The sequence below is a fragment of the Ruditapes philippinarum genome, unplaced genomic scaffold (genome assembly GCF_026571515.1).
Source record: "Ruditapes philippinarum isolate M1 unplaced genomic scaffold, ASM2657151v2 ctg9520_1_1_1_1, whole genome shotgun sequence".
Taxonomy (NCBI): Eukaryota; Metazoa; Mollusca; class Bivalvia; order Venerida; family Veneridae; genus Ruditapes; species Ruditapes philippinarum.
The window spans coordinates 19,491-37,497 of record NW_026853120.1 but is presented as its reverse complement, the minus strand read 5'-3'; the positions used below and the strand labels follow the sequence as shown (position 1 = coordinate 37,497).

At 30.9% G+C, this 18,007-nt stretch overlaps 1 protein-coding gene across 1 annotated transcript; it reads left to right on the top strand.

The window, feature by feature from the left end:
• The first annotated feature begins 1,849 nt into the window (after nucleotides 1–1,849).
• LOC132734481 (uncharacterized) lies at nucleotides 1,850–9,358 on the top strand. Its single transcript, XM_060721229.1, has 8 exons — nucleotides 1,850–2,013; nucleotides 3,125–3,439; nucleotides 3,607–3,978; nucleotides 4,120–4,182; nucleotides 4,862–5,029; nucleotides 5,678–5,869; nucleotides 7,062–7,122; nucleotides 8,950–9,358. Exons 1-8 carry the CDS (start codon nucleotides 1,956–1,958, stop codon nucleotides 9,035–9,037), a joined length of 1,317 nt encoding a protein of 438 aa, XP_060577212.1. The 5' UTR covers nucleotides 1,850–1,955; the 3' UTR covers nucleotides 9,038–9,358.
• The last annotated feature ends 8,649 nt before the right edge of the window (nucleotides 9,359–18,007 follow it).

Below are 18,007 nucleotides of genomic sequence, written 5' to 3'. Positions count from 1 at the left end.
TGTTTGTCTTTTACTTTTCACAAAACAATACCATTACTTTAGCTGAAAATAATGTAAAAATAGTGTCTTAAAAAGGGGAACGAGTGTATTTCCCCTTTTTAAAATATATCGAGTTATTTATTTTTCGAAAAGTGTTAATTAAAAAAATGCATTTGGCCTTTTTGGCATATTATCAACTGAAAGTTAAACTTAGGAACGGTTATTAATTTATAATTTGTAAACGTGGAGATATGTTCACAGATAATCTGTTTAAACCTTATTTAGTGTATTTTATTGGTTTATTGAATTCACTTATAATGCAGATATTACTTAAAGCGGCCCAAGTGGTTCTAAAGGTTAAGATTTCTTAACTCGATAATATAGGGTTTTAATTTTTTTTAAAGATAGCCCTTACTGCGCAACTCAAGCAGTAGATATGTTAATACAAATACTGCAAAATCAGTCATTGATCGCATTTAACATGGGAATCATTATTTTTATCTTGTATATCTTTACTTTTTTTAAAAGCACAGCTTGTTTTCCTAGTGTTTGTGTGAAATTTTTTGGCAGACCTAGCTTTAAGGATTATAACCTTCCAACGACACAATTTAACAGCTAAATACGTATTGAATAATATATATACAAAATAATCATGACGATATTATAATATAAAGATAATAAATGATTTATAGATTACATTACATTCACACACTTTTAGTTTGTAATTTGACACTTTTTTCCTGTAACGATCACTTTTGAAAGCAATACCCAGGCATTTAAAGGAAAGTTTCTATTACAAAGATTTTTTAATTAAGTCACTATATATCATTAAAAACTTTGTTGGACAACTGTTTATAAAAACTGCTTAAATAGATTACCTAAAAATTAAACTACAAAAGTTATAAATTTATAAAGAATGTTAAACACATTCAGGTACAGTATTCATCAATGAAAAATTATTAAAGCAACACAATGAATAAGGAGTCAAATGGGGTTTATCAAACGATTAACGAGAAAATAGTATCAACAGTTACTGGTAAGAACTGTTGAAATTGCCTTTTCTTTACTTTGGTGTCAAAGTAATGCATGGATTTTAGTGCGTCAAGTGTAAAACTTGTTAATCATTAAAATATTACCAACGTGTGTGTTTCACTGGTAGCAGTTCCTGATTTAAAGGGAAGATAACCTCTTTTTTACTTTTTTAGATGTGTTATCTTTTCAGACACTATGTTCTGGTGTCCACAGCGCAAAATGTGTTAGCACCGAGGGTTGACAACACACATTTGTGTCCATAACGATAGGAACATACGCTCATACGCACACAAGCACACTCGTGAGAACATTACACGAAGACAGTAACAATTAATAAGATCATTATTTTATTTAATCATAACATAACATTCCTCTATTTCTGTGTATAAAATGTATAATGCATTCAATCACTAACAACTCCTCAGACAAATTTAGAGTGAATGTGAAGAAAGGGAAATCAATCATGATTATAAAGTAACCTATTTGTTTCCCCTGTATTTCAACTAATGCGATCATATACTTTATTCATTCAGAATAAAAATGTAAATTAAACCAACTTTTCCCCCGATTTAAATAAAATCAATATCTCTATCCAATTTAAAAATTTATTTCTTTATTCAAAATCATTGCATTAAAAAAGAAAAATACATAATTTTAGTAAATATAACATGTACGTATTAATTGATGATCCATATATGGTAATTTTTCCGTTTTTGACTTTTCTCTCTTGTTACGTTGATTTTAAAGATCGATTAGGAAGTTTAGAAACATGATCTACGTTTTAGAATACGTTTGATTTTATAAATAGTGAATAAACAAAAAAAAATCTTTACTTTTAATGATTTACGAGCGTATCGGTGTATAAACTTGGCGGTTGTTAACACCAAAATTATTTTGACGACATTTCTTCCGGGTGAAAATAAGTTTTATACTGCTTCGGTAGAATGAATAAAGTTGCATATAAATCGTTCATGGTTTTATACATGGTACAGTGCATATCAGGTGAGTTATTCTAATGTCAAACTATATCATATAGTACATGTTTTCTTATAAACAATATCAATTTAATCGGTAGCTAATAACTGTTGATATTCTGTCTCCAAAATGACACTGAACCGTAAGAATAAATAAGACCGAAAAAAAAAATAATTATGCTGAAATGTGTCGTTTACAGTTCTTTACCGACATTCATATGTTTCGATTTACATTCACTAATAATTGAAGAAAATTAAGTAAACATTATTTTATTTATATCTTTCCCGTTAATTTGTTAGAATAGAACTAAACGTATATGATTTGAGAACATAATCAGTTAAACGTTACATACATTTATCTATATTCATGAAGTAATATGTCATTTTGCTGTAATTAAATTTCATTTTTATCGTATATATGTCGAATGAATGTTAATATATGTGCCGGCGTTTATTTATTAATTTTTCATTTATTTATTTTATATTATTTTATCTTATTTTATTTATTTATTTATTTATTTATCAAAAATTTAAAATATGTTTTCGAAAATCAATTGCCCCCTTTCAACAGTTAGCTAATTTATTACACATACTTACAATTGTATCTTGTAACATTTGCGTAAATTGTAACATTCTTTGATGTGTACAATAATGATATTTTGGAAAGCATTGATACATACACGTATCTATTTCAAATAATTTTTAAATAATATCGTGCCACAAAAGATGTTTACAGCTATCATGTAATTACAGAGTTTTGTTTAAAATATGTACTAAGACAGATTAGTTTGAACTATCGGTATATCAATATCAATAACTTTTTGTGTACTATATCTTTAACAAAGGAATGTTTTTGATTTAAATGTATTTATACAACATATTAAGTGCGAACTGTATCTACTATTAAATGAAACTATTGATAAAAAAAATTAAAAAATCAAATTGATAAAAGAACACGATAAATAAATAAATAAGTAAACATATAAATAAATAAATGAATAAATAAATTAACGAAAAAATAAATAATAATAATAATAATATTAATAATAATAATTAAAACAATAATCATGATAATAATAATATGAATAATCATGATAACAATGTGATGACTATAGCATTAATATAATAATTTGTTCCAGCACAACTGTCATCAGTAGAAGAAAGGAGAAATAAAACACACTGTGAAACCGGCAATGTTAACATAGACTGCGGAAGCTCAGTGATAGCTATTGATTCTATCCTGTTTGGATATGATGCGACTTGTGATTCGATTTGTTGCGACTTTAATACGGACCATTGTTTAGAAAGTGCGACGACGTCGGATAGAATTGATGTTCGGCGTCAATGTTCTGGAAAATCGTCCTGCACTATTGCCCTTGGAGGGGTCCGGGCTCTTTGTTCCCAAGGAGCGCACGAACCTTCCTATGTTACAATTTACTATTATTGTATTCCTTGTAAGGATCTTTCAATAAAGTTTTAAGTACTTCATCTAACAACATTATTATGTATTAAAACTTGATTTTTAAAAAGTAAAATAGTCAATCAAATCAATTCTTAGATTAAACAAAATAAAAACATATATATTTTAATATATCAAACATTAAAAGTTTTATGATTACAGCTGAAAGGAAGTTATCCGTATGTTCAAGTGGCACATTACAGTCAAATGGGTCACCACTTTTTTTAACAAATAAAGGTTATCCAGGTGTGACAACAGGCGAATCAACATGTTCTTGCTCTCTAGAAGTACATGATTGTTTATCTAGTGTTTACTTATATATCATTGATGCTGATTTGTATCTGGATACATCAACCTGTGAACAAAGACTAGAAATACAGGACAATTTAAACGTGACATTACATGATATCGAATGTGAGAGTTACTATGGATCTGACATAACCACTCACACTTTAAACATGCATTATATCACTATTAACTTTTTGGACAACTCCAATGCTAACCAGGAAGGATTATTTTTTCTTGGATTTGCTGGTAAATATATATATAATTTCATTTTATCAAAGTATTTTTTTTTCATTTCCTCTGTTTCTGAATCTACAGATATAATTGATAAACTCTTACCTTATTTTATTAAAGATATCTGTGTGATTCTTTTATCTTTGTTTATTCTAGCTTCAGCAGTAAATACTCAATATAGTCTGAGCTGCTCTTCTGTACCGGAGACTCTGTGTGTTGGTATGTTTTGCTATTTTGTAACCTATGAATACCTGATCAATTTTAGGAGAAGCATATATCAATAAGGAAGTTAACTTGTAGTGTGATTTCGGAGTCAGTAGTGTAGACCTTCGTCATTTCTGATCTATGTAAAAAAAAACATGTTTACTATTAAAATCACCATTTCATTTTATTTAGCCAACAATACGATACAATGACAAGACTGTCTTTTGGACCAAAAAAGTGTTAAATGGCTAAACTAGGATTCAACATGCAATTATTTTATTTGGCTTAATATATGATATTAGTAGTGGTTCGGAGATGCAAAAAAGTACAAAAAAGATAAAGCATCATATTTAAATGATGTGATATCTTTATTGTACTTCTAATTTACAAAACAAAAAAAATCATTGACATAACTTCTTTATATTACTAATTTTTAATTCAAATGCATTTTGCTATAACGGATCAGACTCGGCTCTTCTGCGTCTAGTCAGATTATATTTTCGTAAATCAATTTGTCAGATTTATATAAACACTATTTGATTATAAATTTCCTTGTCGAATTTTTACAAAACATTTAAATATATAGTAATTGGCATAATGCCAGCAATATCATTCCGATCACAATTTAGCGTCGTATTTGCACATTTGATACAGAAATAATATGTACAAGTATATACGTAATCGTTTTATTCAGATTGTGCTTCAGTAATTGATATTGATAATGGCAATGCCTCATTAACTGTTGAGAACGACTTGTCTTATGGAGCACATGCAAACGTGGTTTGTGAAGACGGATACAACACTACAAAACCGACGATCCAATGTTTAGATACGGGGTTGTGGGAGACAAGTACCTGCATTGGTAAGATATTGTGAACATTTGTTTGTAGCTCGACTTTGTTTTCGAAGCAAAGAATAGAGGTCTTGTTACAGTTGAAAGTAGGACGCTTAGAATAATTGACTTCTCGACCCCTTAGGATATTACTATGACTTCAAGACCATGGACTTTTCTACCCCTTTATATCCGACTTTAAGCTGAAGTTTAGCAATAACAATTATTTTAATTATGTTTCTGATAAGATCAGACAATCTTTGCTAAAGGTAAAGCAATAATGCAATAAATTAACATATTTTTGCTGATAAAAAACCCCAAAAAACATATAGTCTGATCTATTTTTCATATGGTTATTCAAAAATAAAGAAGTGAAAGTTAATTTTCAAAATGACATTTCAAGCAATACAATTGATTCTTTAATGTGTAAGATATTGCATCATATTACAACGGACATGTATTTTGATAGTCACAACTATCATACTTGTAAGTAATTCTTGAAGTTCAGCACGGAACCCCCTCATGCTGTGTAACATATCGACCAATATTTGAATTATATGGCCTTTGTTCCGTGATTGTATAGGAGGATCTATTTAAGATTAAACAGTACTTAATGTCAAAGATTCCTGTTAACATATTTTTATTGAAAATCTGAATAATTATTTTCTTGTTTCAAAGCTAATGGTAACTATGGTAACGGTGACAGTAAGGAGGATCTTGATACAGACACAGATGAAAGTAAACAGGGTGGACAAGATTTTGCAACATGGAAAATAGTTGTTATTGTGATAGCGATAATACTAGCTCTCATAGCAGTGCTGATTTTTGTTGTCAAATATTGTAAAAACAGTAACGGTGTTCAAGATACAGGTATGTTCTTTTTTAGCTCGACTATACGACGTATATGTATAACTGTCCTACTTCACCCCGCGTCCTTCCCGGCGTCCAGTTTTCTGATGAATGTTTTGGTGCAGTAAATATTTTATTATAACTTTTTCATTTCTTAAGGTATCTAGTTCAAACGGGAATTATATGTTCCGTATCATCAACACACCCTATGCTTTTAGTATCAAAACTCGAGAAGTTATCTCCCCTTGAACTTAGAATTTCGATAAAATATAGTATTTTTTACACACTTTTCTTTTCTCATCTCATCAAAACTGAAAGTTCAGGTTAAGCTGTAAGTATCAAACGAAGATGCTCCGGCGTACGTCATTTGTCAACATTCATATTATCTTGAAGCGCCGGACAAACTTATCTTCAAATTTGGTAGTTTCCTTGTGAGAGTCATACTTAAATTTGCTCATAGTCTTTCAATTGGCCCATTGTTTGTTCAACAAAACTGAAAAAAGGAAAACACTTTTAAACATCTTTTTTGTAATGAAATAATTGATGGATTGTTAAGAAACTTTGCCTAAAGCAGTTTTTGTAAGTCTGTTTATCAAAGGTGTTCAAATTAAAACCTAAAAATGTCATTTTCTACCGACCTAATAGATGGATGTTCACCGAAATGTGACTTGACTTGACTTGACTTGAAAAACTGAAGGTAATATTGTATTAATCTTCCAAGACCGTATAATTCGACGCGACGATGTTTCTTTTAAAAAAACGAGCTTTGATTATCAAATATGACGTCATGTCTACAAAAATTGGCTGAAAGAGTAAGATTAAGAGTAAGATTAACGGAATTTAATCTGAAATATGGTTAAGTTTGTATACTCTATTTTTTAAGACGCTACTCGAAAGTTTGCAAAGTGTGCATTCTACCTTAAAGTAAACGTTGCAGTTTATGCTCGTCGATGAAAACAATTATAGTTTTTCATTTCAAATAGTCTTAATTTTAGCTATGTGATAAATAGAATATCATTATATTGTGGGCTCTTTACTGATTTTATTGAACTAAGTGAAAAAATATACACGAGTGATGCTTGCACAATATAATTCAATTAAGCTCGTTCAATAGATTCTCTGATGAACTGTCACTCATCCAATATTCTGAACGTACTTTTTCGTTAATGTTGAATGATAGCAATTCGATGTGTATTTTTTATCATTTGTTTAGAATGTAATCAACAAGGAGAGCAAAATCCCGGAAATGTACTACCGCCATATTTAATACACAGGTATTTAATAATATTAATTTACTTTAACACTATGAAACAAATATTCTTAAGAATAAGAAAGATTTTAATATTTGAGAAAAACTACATTGATACACCTTTAATATATAAAGTTACGAAACATTTCGACTGATTTATTTTAAAGCCAAGGCTGCAATAGATCAAGATCAAGATCAAGGCATAATATTCATAATGTTATATGCCTTTTCAAGCCATTTTGGGAAAAAGTACCTTGTTCAGTTTTGTGAGTTTTGCATCGTAAAATTGCTTAAATTGGAAAAAAACTCAGTATCTTTTGAAATCTTCTAATGATCTGTTGGAACCTCCTTCATGCTCCTTTTGGATTGTACCTGGAATTGTAAAAAGTTTTTTTTTTTCCAACCTATGCAAGTATCATTTAAAGTATAAAAAAGCATTTACAATTAATTTGACAATGGGGTATGTGGAAACATACCTTGTTTGATACCATACTTGAATGAACACCAGAAAACATGTCAGTTTTGTTATCAAGAATGTCAGATCATATGAAATTTATTTTAACGATTTTTACAAAAGAAGCATAATTGCAATATGAAATTGGTCTGGTTATCTGACATGTAGTGCCACTGGTTAAAATCATGGGTTATGAAATAGTCAAAATATTTGATAATGAGCAAGAGCGATTAACATAAACGAAACAAAAACAAACAAAAATATAATAAGTGAAAACATTTTGACAAACAAATATAACACTTATACATGTAGGTATTTGGTATTTAAACTATATTATCTGGACATTTGCATTACATAAATGCTATCTACTTTATTATATGTTAACACAATATTACAGAGGTAACAAAACAGGTTGAGAAAATCTCGCCATATAGAAATATAAGTTATATGAATTTTGAAATAATAATTTTGCAGAATAATTCAATTAAGTTGATTGGTCAGAGCTATTCATTAAAAATTACATTAATTAAATGTAAGGATGATTTTAGAATTTTGAGGCATGAATCTTTATTTAAAAATTACATTCAAATAAGTAATGAGATTATTTTGAAAATATAACCAAAATTCGAATGGCATTTTTGTTTCTTTTCCATAATATTAGATCTTATGCCATAAAATAAGCTAATCGAATCTACGATCAAACCAATTTAATACAGAACATTAATTATATAGTTACGTTCAGATAAATAATGAGATTGTTTTGAAAATATCATTTTAGCTTATATAACCAAAATTTGAAAATCTTATACCACATAAGTTGTAAAATATAGTATATCAAAAAATACGTTTAAATATATCAATCGAATGGCATTTTTGTTTCTTTTCTATAATATCAATGCAATAAAAACGAGCTAATCGCAACTACGATCAAGCCAAACTAATACAGAACATTAATTATTAAGATAAGTAGAAATTTAAAAACTATAGCCATCCCAAATAAAACATACATGTGTTTGACATGGAAGAATAAATTAAATATTTACAAAATAAAAGAATTATAAACAACGCACTTTCAATATCATTTTAAGTCAAAGATGTGAATAAACACGCAATGTCCAAATTGCGCTTTATATTGTTATTCCTTGACTTTTCAGTGCCGTAGAAATCTACATAGACAGGAATTTAAATGAATGTGATATCAAAGTAATTAAACAATGCTTCTTATCATGTGATTTGAAAATATGCATACATGTCGTAGACAGGCCGGAAAGTGATAATCGGCTCTGAAATAAATAATGCCATCATTCTTGTTGCGGGCCAAGCATCACCTGTCGTGTATTCATTTATAATTATATACTGTTAAATTCTAGACATGATATAACTGTTTTATCATTTTAGAGCTCCATTACCTCCAATAGCACAACAATGTGAGGTACCATATGGCATACACCTTCCATTACCGAATAACAGACTCGAACTTCTATAGATGGACATAAACAATGAGAGTGATAAATGCATGGACATTGTTAGACGTTAAAACTCAAATTATCAGTATTCTGATTTGTGTTAAGGTTTATTTGATATAAATTTACTTTTTATTTGATTGAAGATAACATTATTATGCTTGCGATACCGAAATTCATTTTTACCCGATAATCTTGTCGGCCTTTCATAGGTTGGCTCAATTTTGACCACAACTCACAGGAGTGATCAGTACAATATATTGTTTTACGAGACATGTGTTTGTGTGACAAAAAAGCTTCTAGTAAGAATGTAGAATCATTCTCATTTACTTTCTCATTGAAAGTTAACGGATGACAATGAAGATAATTACTGGACAAATGAAAAAAAAAATTATAATTGTATATAGATTTTATAATTAAAAAATCTAACATATTATTACTACCTGAACACCTTTATTTTTATATCACATGTACCCTCTCATTTTTTACACATAGGTACCCTCAAGGCACGACATATGCTTTTATTTGCGTTAATCGTAAGGTATGTAATATTTCTTACTTTATGTTATTATTACATACTTAACGATTAACGCAAATAAAAGCATATGTTGTGCCTTGAGAGTACCTTTGTGTTAAAAAATGAGAGGGTACCTGTGATATAAAAATTCATATGAAGAAAGGTAGCCCGTGCCGCTGAAAAACCGAAAGTAGGATGTTCTTATAAATTTTACAATTATTTTTGACAATATACTGCTATTTGTCCGAAGATGATATGTAAATGAACATATGAAATATGTATGATGCATATATAATCAGGCCACAGGTTCATTTCTGCCCGTCTGTATGTCGAGGTGATGGGCGAAGCAAGACATGTTGATTTTTGTAGCTTATTGTGTAGTTGCAGTGCATGAAAAATTGGCACATGACAAATCAGCACATAGATAAAACATTTTAGTGTTCCGTGGTATACATCTTGTCCACGTGTCATACCTCCTTTCCGTATTACAATGAATTTTTACTGGCTTGTTATCCATCGCTGGTTTGTTTTGAGCAGAGAATGACCTGTGCATGTACAAAGAGGGTACTGTTTCAGCAGATTTCGCAAAGAGGGTACCGATATGGATATGCACCGTGAAATTATTTTAAAACAGTGCCCCTTCAGAAGCAAGTAAATTATGTGAAATTACGCATGAAATACTACCACATTGCCATAAATTCTTCAAAAGATTTGTTACATTTAAAAAGGGGTCGGATGGGGTTTATCAAAAATTACTGTAGATTGTATTTGAAATTAGTTATTACCATTGCGATTGCCTCAACAATATATAATGCTTCACTTTGGTGTAAAATTACCGCACGGATGTTCAGTGAGTCAAATTTAAAAATGTTTTCCTCTTAATATTATTTAACCAATGTTTCACTGGTTCGCAACGTCAGTTAATAGTTCTAAATTTAAAGGGAAGATAACCCATTTTTAACTTGTCTGGATGTGGGATATTTTTGCAATCTGGCTAAATTTTAGGTCTACTTAATCTATCTTTAATGTGATCTGATGTCGACCATATGTGTTTCGCCTTCTTTATAATTCGGATTTCCTGAGAAAGCTATTTTAGCCATGCAATCAAACCGGTTTTGACACAGGCATTAGAAGAGGTATCAAATATCGTTAGGCATAGATGTTAAAGAAATTATTGATTTTTGTTAGAAACAAATGTTGCATGTAATGTTTAACAAATAAACAAGAACTAGTAAATTTTAAATGGACAAGATTGTTTTGTAAGTATACCAGTCGGCTGTATGGACAACGTAATGTTTCTTCTCGATATCGTGAAAATAACCTACTCATTATTGGTTTTCCTTCCCAGGGTTAAAATAAGGAATCACATTGCTTTCAAAGATGTGAAAGATCGCCGAGGATTGACTGTCTGAAAGGTAAACAGAAATGAATTCATAATTTTTTACGGTCAGATCTAAAAGCGGACCGTTATTTAGAACTGATTTTAATCGGATTGTATCTTTTTGGACACTATGTTCAGGTGTCAACAGCGCAAAATGTGTGCGCACTGCACGTTTGTGTCCAAAACGATACATATATAAATTTGCACGCACCTAGAGCAAACTCTCTGAACATTACACGAAGACAGTTACAACAAATGAATCTTTTTTTTAATTATCATCACATATCACTCCTCTTTTGTCTTGTATAAATTGTATAGTTCATTGATTCACTAACCACTCCTCAGACTAGTTTAGAGGGACTGTGAAGGAAAAGGAAAGCAATCGTCATTATAAAGAAATCGACTTATTTTCCTTCTATTTCAGCATATACGATCAATACTTTTTTAATTGAAATGTAAACCAGTTTTGTTCGATTTAAATAGAATCAGTATCTCTTTCCAATTTAATATTTCAATTTTGCTTATATTGATAAAGGATATACATGCATTTTAAATCCGTGTCTTGGCGAAAAGATACCTCATGTGTATTGGTAAAAAAAGAAACAATACAAAATGTCAATTAATATCTTTTAATTTGAATGTAATAAAAGGTCTTTATTAGTTTGTAACTTTGAGAAAAGTCACGTGTGTCTCGGTAGACATAAAGTGAAAGTAAACAATTCTTTTGGAAAATATATACCGTGACCTCTGAAATTTAGTGTATACATGTATAAATCAAATAAGATATTAGCTACTGAGTATCAGTTGTCCAACCCTTCAAAGTGTAATAATAATCATAACAGGTAAAAATTATCCAACTCATCAAAAATATTTTCCGGTAAAAATGTTTCAATATCTCGCATCAGCCATAATTATGCCGCCCTTCATATTGCCCAAGAGTAAATGCGTCTTCACGCGCAAAATGACGTAAATCATGCATATTATGAGGTCAAATTTACCCCCCCCCCCAAATCAGGTAACTGATTTATAACGCAGACTGGAAGTGACGTAATAAAGTGAATATTAATGAGGCCAAATAGAGTTTGTCACTAAATATGTTAGTTTTCATCCGTAGCTGTTTTACAGAAATTAGCAACATTCTCCGGTCACTATCGCTCCCGTCGAAATTTCTAATTTCTGTAGAACGGCACGGATGAACACTAACATTAACTTAAGATGCAAAGGGGATAAAATACCATTTGCAACATCGAACCACCGTTTCAATGTGTTTTTTGTAAAATTTTAATAAGCATACAATGAAATTGGAACATATTTCATTTACACCAGTTTTATCATTCTTGTTGTGAAATTGCAAAAATAAAACAACAATAAACAGTGATGATCATTCGAAATTGATATGCGTTCTGATAAGCTTTCATTTTTGGATGAGGTTAGAATTCTGATGTTAAGTTTTATTAATTCCACAGACAAAGTAATTAAGTGAAAACATTGTCTACTAATCATGTGAACAAGAATTCAATAAAGTTTTCATTAGAACATATCTTACAGAAACAAGTATCTTGTGTAAAGGTGGATGTGTATTTAACAATAAAGTCCATGTGTATGAAAAGGTTTGTGTAAAATTAAAGTATCGGTGCAAATGAAGGCAAATACATTTTAACACTATCTTAGCGATGATTTCATTACTTTATCAGAACAAATCGACGGTTTTTAATTCACGGATCTACTATTTTTTTACACATTCAGCTCTTGATTTTTAACTTATTGTGTTTCATAGTTTCACAAACTTGAAAATTCTAGTACATCTCTATAAGGCAGTTCGCATGCCTGACTTCCTGCTTGCAACAGTCAATCTATAAAATTAATGTTCTTTTATAGCACGATTGATATTGTACTTCACATGATATATCATTTTTATAGGTAACATAAGTATATCAGTGAGCATCCCTACAGTATTTGATACGATCAATCTGGTATGATAATTTTAAAGTTATTTACGTATAACAGAGGTGTGAACTGAGATTGAACTAAACCAGTTACCTTTAGTAAATATTTCATTTAGTAAATTATTGCCTGCAGAATTAAGATAATGAAATCAAAATAATAAGGTTTATAAACAATTGATAGGTAAACAGATGTTGAAATGTATGGAATCAAATTTATTGGTTTTATATATTGTTTGCCGTTGGCGTATTAATCCAACACGTGAAATAGGTGCACATTTTGGTTGATTAAGTTATGTGCAATAAAATACAGTTTTAATTTTTTCTTTATAATAAAATATTTTTAAATACACACATGAAAGGTATAGATCACAATCACACAATGATATCTTTTTAATGAACATAATAATAATATCAAAGTAGAAATAGACAGAAAGAAGTAGAATCAAAATAGATTGTCATTTTATCATAATTTATTATTCGACATATTGAGATTGTTTATCATGCACTATGGCACAATTTGATTTATATTGTTAACACCTATATCCTTTCAAGATAAATGTGTTGGATTCGATAGGCATTATGTGTTAATTTACTATGTTTTATTCTGAAATATTTTTTTACATGTCGTTCAAAGATAAAAACTGAATGCATTCAATATAGACAATGTCTTGGTAATTAACACAGCTGAGAATGTATGGTAAATATTAAATTTGTATAAATATCACTGTACAAGTGTTCAATTTAAAAAGCAATTGGTCTTTATTGAATCATTATCAAATCTATTCTATTTCGTTAACTAAAATGCAATGTTTTTTCATTAATTATTCCTGAAAAAAAATGTCTTATTCTTTATTGTTGGTCCTACAATCCTTTCTGCATCCCACTTCATGAACGTTGTTTAGTTGTAAAACAAGAAATTTGACCAATCTTGCATTGAAAAGGTCAGAATACCATAACAGTCTGTAATCAAACAATTCTAGCGATTCTTGGACACAAACGATTTATGTGGGATTTCACATAAGGATCCCCTCGTGATTTATATATAATTTAAATTATTTTTATGTGAGGGCATGCAGGGACAAATTTCCTGTCACACTTTTTTATTTACGACATGACATTTATCTCTTAGTTGTAAAATTCTTAAATGTATATGAAATAACTGTTTTAGTCTGTAGAATTAGCATGATGTATACAATAATATTTCAAATCTTAAAAAAAACCATTTGATTTATGAGAAGTCAGTTTTTGTGTCGCCTTGAAAAGGTGACATATAGGGGTTACTTTTGTCGGCGGCGTCGGCGGCGTCTGTGTCGGCGGCGTCGTTGTCGGCGTCGTTGTCGGCGTCCCCTAAAGCTTGTCCAGAGCATAACTCAGTCACTATAAGTCTGATTGATTCAAACTTGGTATGCCTGCTTCTTTCAATAACCCGATGAGCAGTGCACAAGGACCGGTACTCTGCAGTTCTTATTTTTTGAGTTATTGCCCTTTGTTCATTTTCATACTTTAATTTTGTCCGGGCCATTTCTCTTCAACTAAAAAAGCTTTGGACTTGAAACTTCATAGGATGATAGATCGCATTAAGAAGAAGTGCAGTGCACAAGAACCGGTACTCTGCACTTCCTAATTTTTAAGTTATTGCCCTTTGTTAATTTTCATACTTTATTTCTGTCCGGGCCATTTCTCTTAATGAATAAAAGCCATGGACTTGAAACTTCATAGGATGATAGGTTTTATTAAGAAAAAGTGCAGTGCCCAAGAACAGTTACTCTGCATTTCTTATTTTTTGAGTTATTGCCCTTTGTTTATTTTCATACTTTAATTTCGTCCTGGCCATTTCTCCTTAAGTATAAAAGCTATGGACTTGAAACTTCATGGGATGATAGATCTCATTCAGAAAAAGTGCAGGGCAGAAGAATCGGTACTCTGCATTTCTTAATGTTTGAGTTATGGCCCTTTATTAATTTTCATACTTAATTTTTGTCCAGGCCATTTCTCCGAAAGTATGAAAGTTATGGACTTGAAACTTCATAGGATGATAGATCTCATGAAGAAAAGGTGCAGTGCATAAGAACTGATACTCTGCGTTTCTTATTTTTTGAGTTATTGCCCTTTGTTGATTTTCTTCCTTTATTTTTGTCCTGGTCATTTCTCCTCAAGTATGAAAGCTATGGACTTGAAACATCATAGAATGATAGATCTTATTGATAAGAATTGCAGTGCACAGACACTGCTGCTCTGCACTTATTATTTTTTTTAGTTATTACCCATTGTTATTTTTCATATTTCATTTTTGTCCTGGCCATTTCTCCTAATCTACATTGTTCCCAAGGCGACACATCCGACTCGCGGAGTTCTAGTTTGTTTTTGTTGTGCACTTGACATAAGGAATTTCACAAGTACGGAAGCGTCCTGGTGCCAATTTAACATGTTCTATAAAAAAGATAACTCTTAATACGTAGAACTTTGCAACTCCTACGTATGACTTTATAACTCCTACGTAGGAGATAAAAACCTATTTAGGAGTACGTAGGACTTTCAAACTCTTAATTAGGTTTTAATATCTCCTACGTAGGAGTTATAAACTCCTAATTAGGCTCTTTTATCTCCTACGTAGGAGTTATAAAGCCCTACGTAGGAGTTATCTTTTTTAATAGAACATGCTGCATTGGCACCAGGACGCTTCCGTACACAAGTCACAAATGAATGGTACCATTCGATCTGATATTACGTTTAAATTGCTATCAAACTAACTTGGACAATTTAATAGCTGATCATAACCACAATTTTTGTAATGAACCGTTGATTTTACCTTTACTTTTGCTAAAAATTTAAAAGTAAAAAATAAAATTTATAAGGGAAAATTTTATTTCTCATTTTTAAAATTATACCTATTTTTATAACTTAGAAAGTTTCCCTTTCAGGGAGGTCTTTCGATTTCGGATGCAAGAATTTTGGGAAAAAATTGAAAAAAATTTTAAAAACAAAAATAATTTTAAAGATGTTTCCCCCAACACTTTCAATAAAAATATGAAAAATTAAAATTACAGATCCCTTTTTTTTACTTTTTCGTTCATTGGTTTTTTTCAACTGTTCTAGTTTAAATTTTCCCTTTCGAACCTTTAAGACCATTGGGGAAAAATTGACTAATTTTAAAATGCCCCCCTTAATAAGTAAAATAATTACTATGAAATTTTTTTTTTTTAAATTCCTATTTAAAACAAACCATTTTAAAAACCAAAATGTAAAAAATATTTAAAATTGTTTAAAATCTAAAATGACAATTAATTTGGAAAAACATGAACTGAAATAAAACTATTGCGGATGAATTAAATGTACTGTTTGTGGTTAGCATGGTTAGCAGTAGCTTATCTAATGCAAGATAACACGTTTTACTTCGGCCGAGTGTCTTTTTAAAGATACTTTTTGTTAACATTATAATTTATTTAGTTTATTAGGTGTCAATTTGGTTAAGTACGGAATGCCGTTAGGGCCATCGCCTATGAATGTGTTGATCTACAACGCGATAGTCGATAGTACGATGGTGAAAACGCGAAATCACTAAACTACGATGGTGAAAACGCGAAAGCACGATGATAAAAACGCGATAGTACGATGATGAAACCGTGACAGTACGATACTACGATGATTAAAACGCGATAAACTATCGCGTTTTCACCATCGTACTGTCGCGTTTTCACCATCGCAATTTCGTAATTTCGCGTTTTCATCATCGTACCGTCGAGTATCGCGTTTCAGATCAAACCATTCATAGGCGATGGCCCTAACGGCATTCCGGAATGCCGTTAGGGCCTTCGCCTATAAATGTGCTAATCTGAAACGCGATAGTCGATAGTACGATGGTGAAAACACGAACTCACGAAACTACGATGGTGAAAACGCGATAGTACAATGATGAAAACGCGATAGTACGATGATGAAAACGCGATAGTACGATGATGAAAACACGACAGTACGATGATGAAAACACGACAGTACGATGGTGAAAACACGATAGTACAATGATGAAAACGCGATATTGCGATGGTGAAAACGCGATAGTACGATGGTGAAAACACGAAATCATGAAATTACGATGGTGAAAATGCGATAGTACGATGATGAAAACGCGATAGTACGATGATGAAAACACGACAGTAGGATGGTGAAAACACGATAGTACGATGATGAAAACACGACAGTACGATGATTAAAACGCGATAGTACGATGGTGAAAACGCAATAGTACCATGATGAAAACACGACAGTACGATGATGAAAACGCGAAATCACGAAACTACGATGGTGAAAACGCGACAGTATAATGGTGAAAACACGATAGTTTATCGCGTTTTCATCATCGTAGTATCGTATTGTCGCGTTTTCATCATCGTACTTTCGCGTTTTCATACTCGTGCTTTCGCGTGCTCACCATCGTAGTTTCGTGATTTCGCGTTTCCACCATCGTACTATCGACTATCGCGTTTCAGATCAACACATTCATAGGCAATGGCCCTAACGGCATTCCGTAGTTAAGTGCCATTATTCAACTATAACATTCAACTATTTATTGATACTGATAATGATGTGCAAGTTTCAGTTAATAATACAACACGTAAATGAATGTTTAAAAAATATAATATGATAAAAACAGTCTAAACAACCTGCAGATATCTATGTATGGCACATTATAACTTGAATTTTTGACCATTAGTAAGTAGAAATCATTATGTGACCTGAATGATGAATTACTTAAAATTGCGAATAAACTTTACGTGGTCTTTTTTTTTTTTGTAAACAATATTTACACAATATTTTGCATTCTCGATACAAGCTTCCCTTATAAAAATTGATTGTTTGGTGTATGCAATAGAGAATTAAATGCCTCTAATGCAGATAGATAAACATACAATAATGACAATGAGCTTTTTATTACACTTCTGTTATCATTTATTGCGTGTTACTTTTTTCACTGATTGTATTTCCTCTTCAAATCCTGGAGTTCATGATGAACACGGAGTTTGACATTTTTAAAGTCCTAAAACATCAACACTGGCTCATTATTTCTTACTCTTTTGCCTTTTCCGCTTTCGGTTCTTTTTTTTTATATTTTAACGATAAAGAGTCCTTCCCTTAACTGATAACTCACATT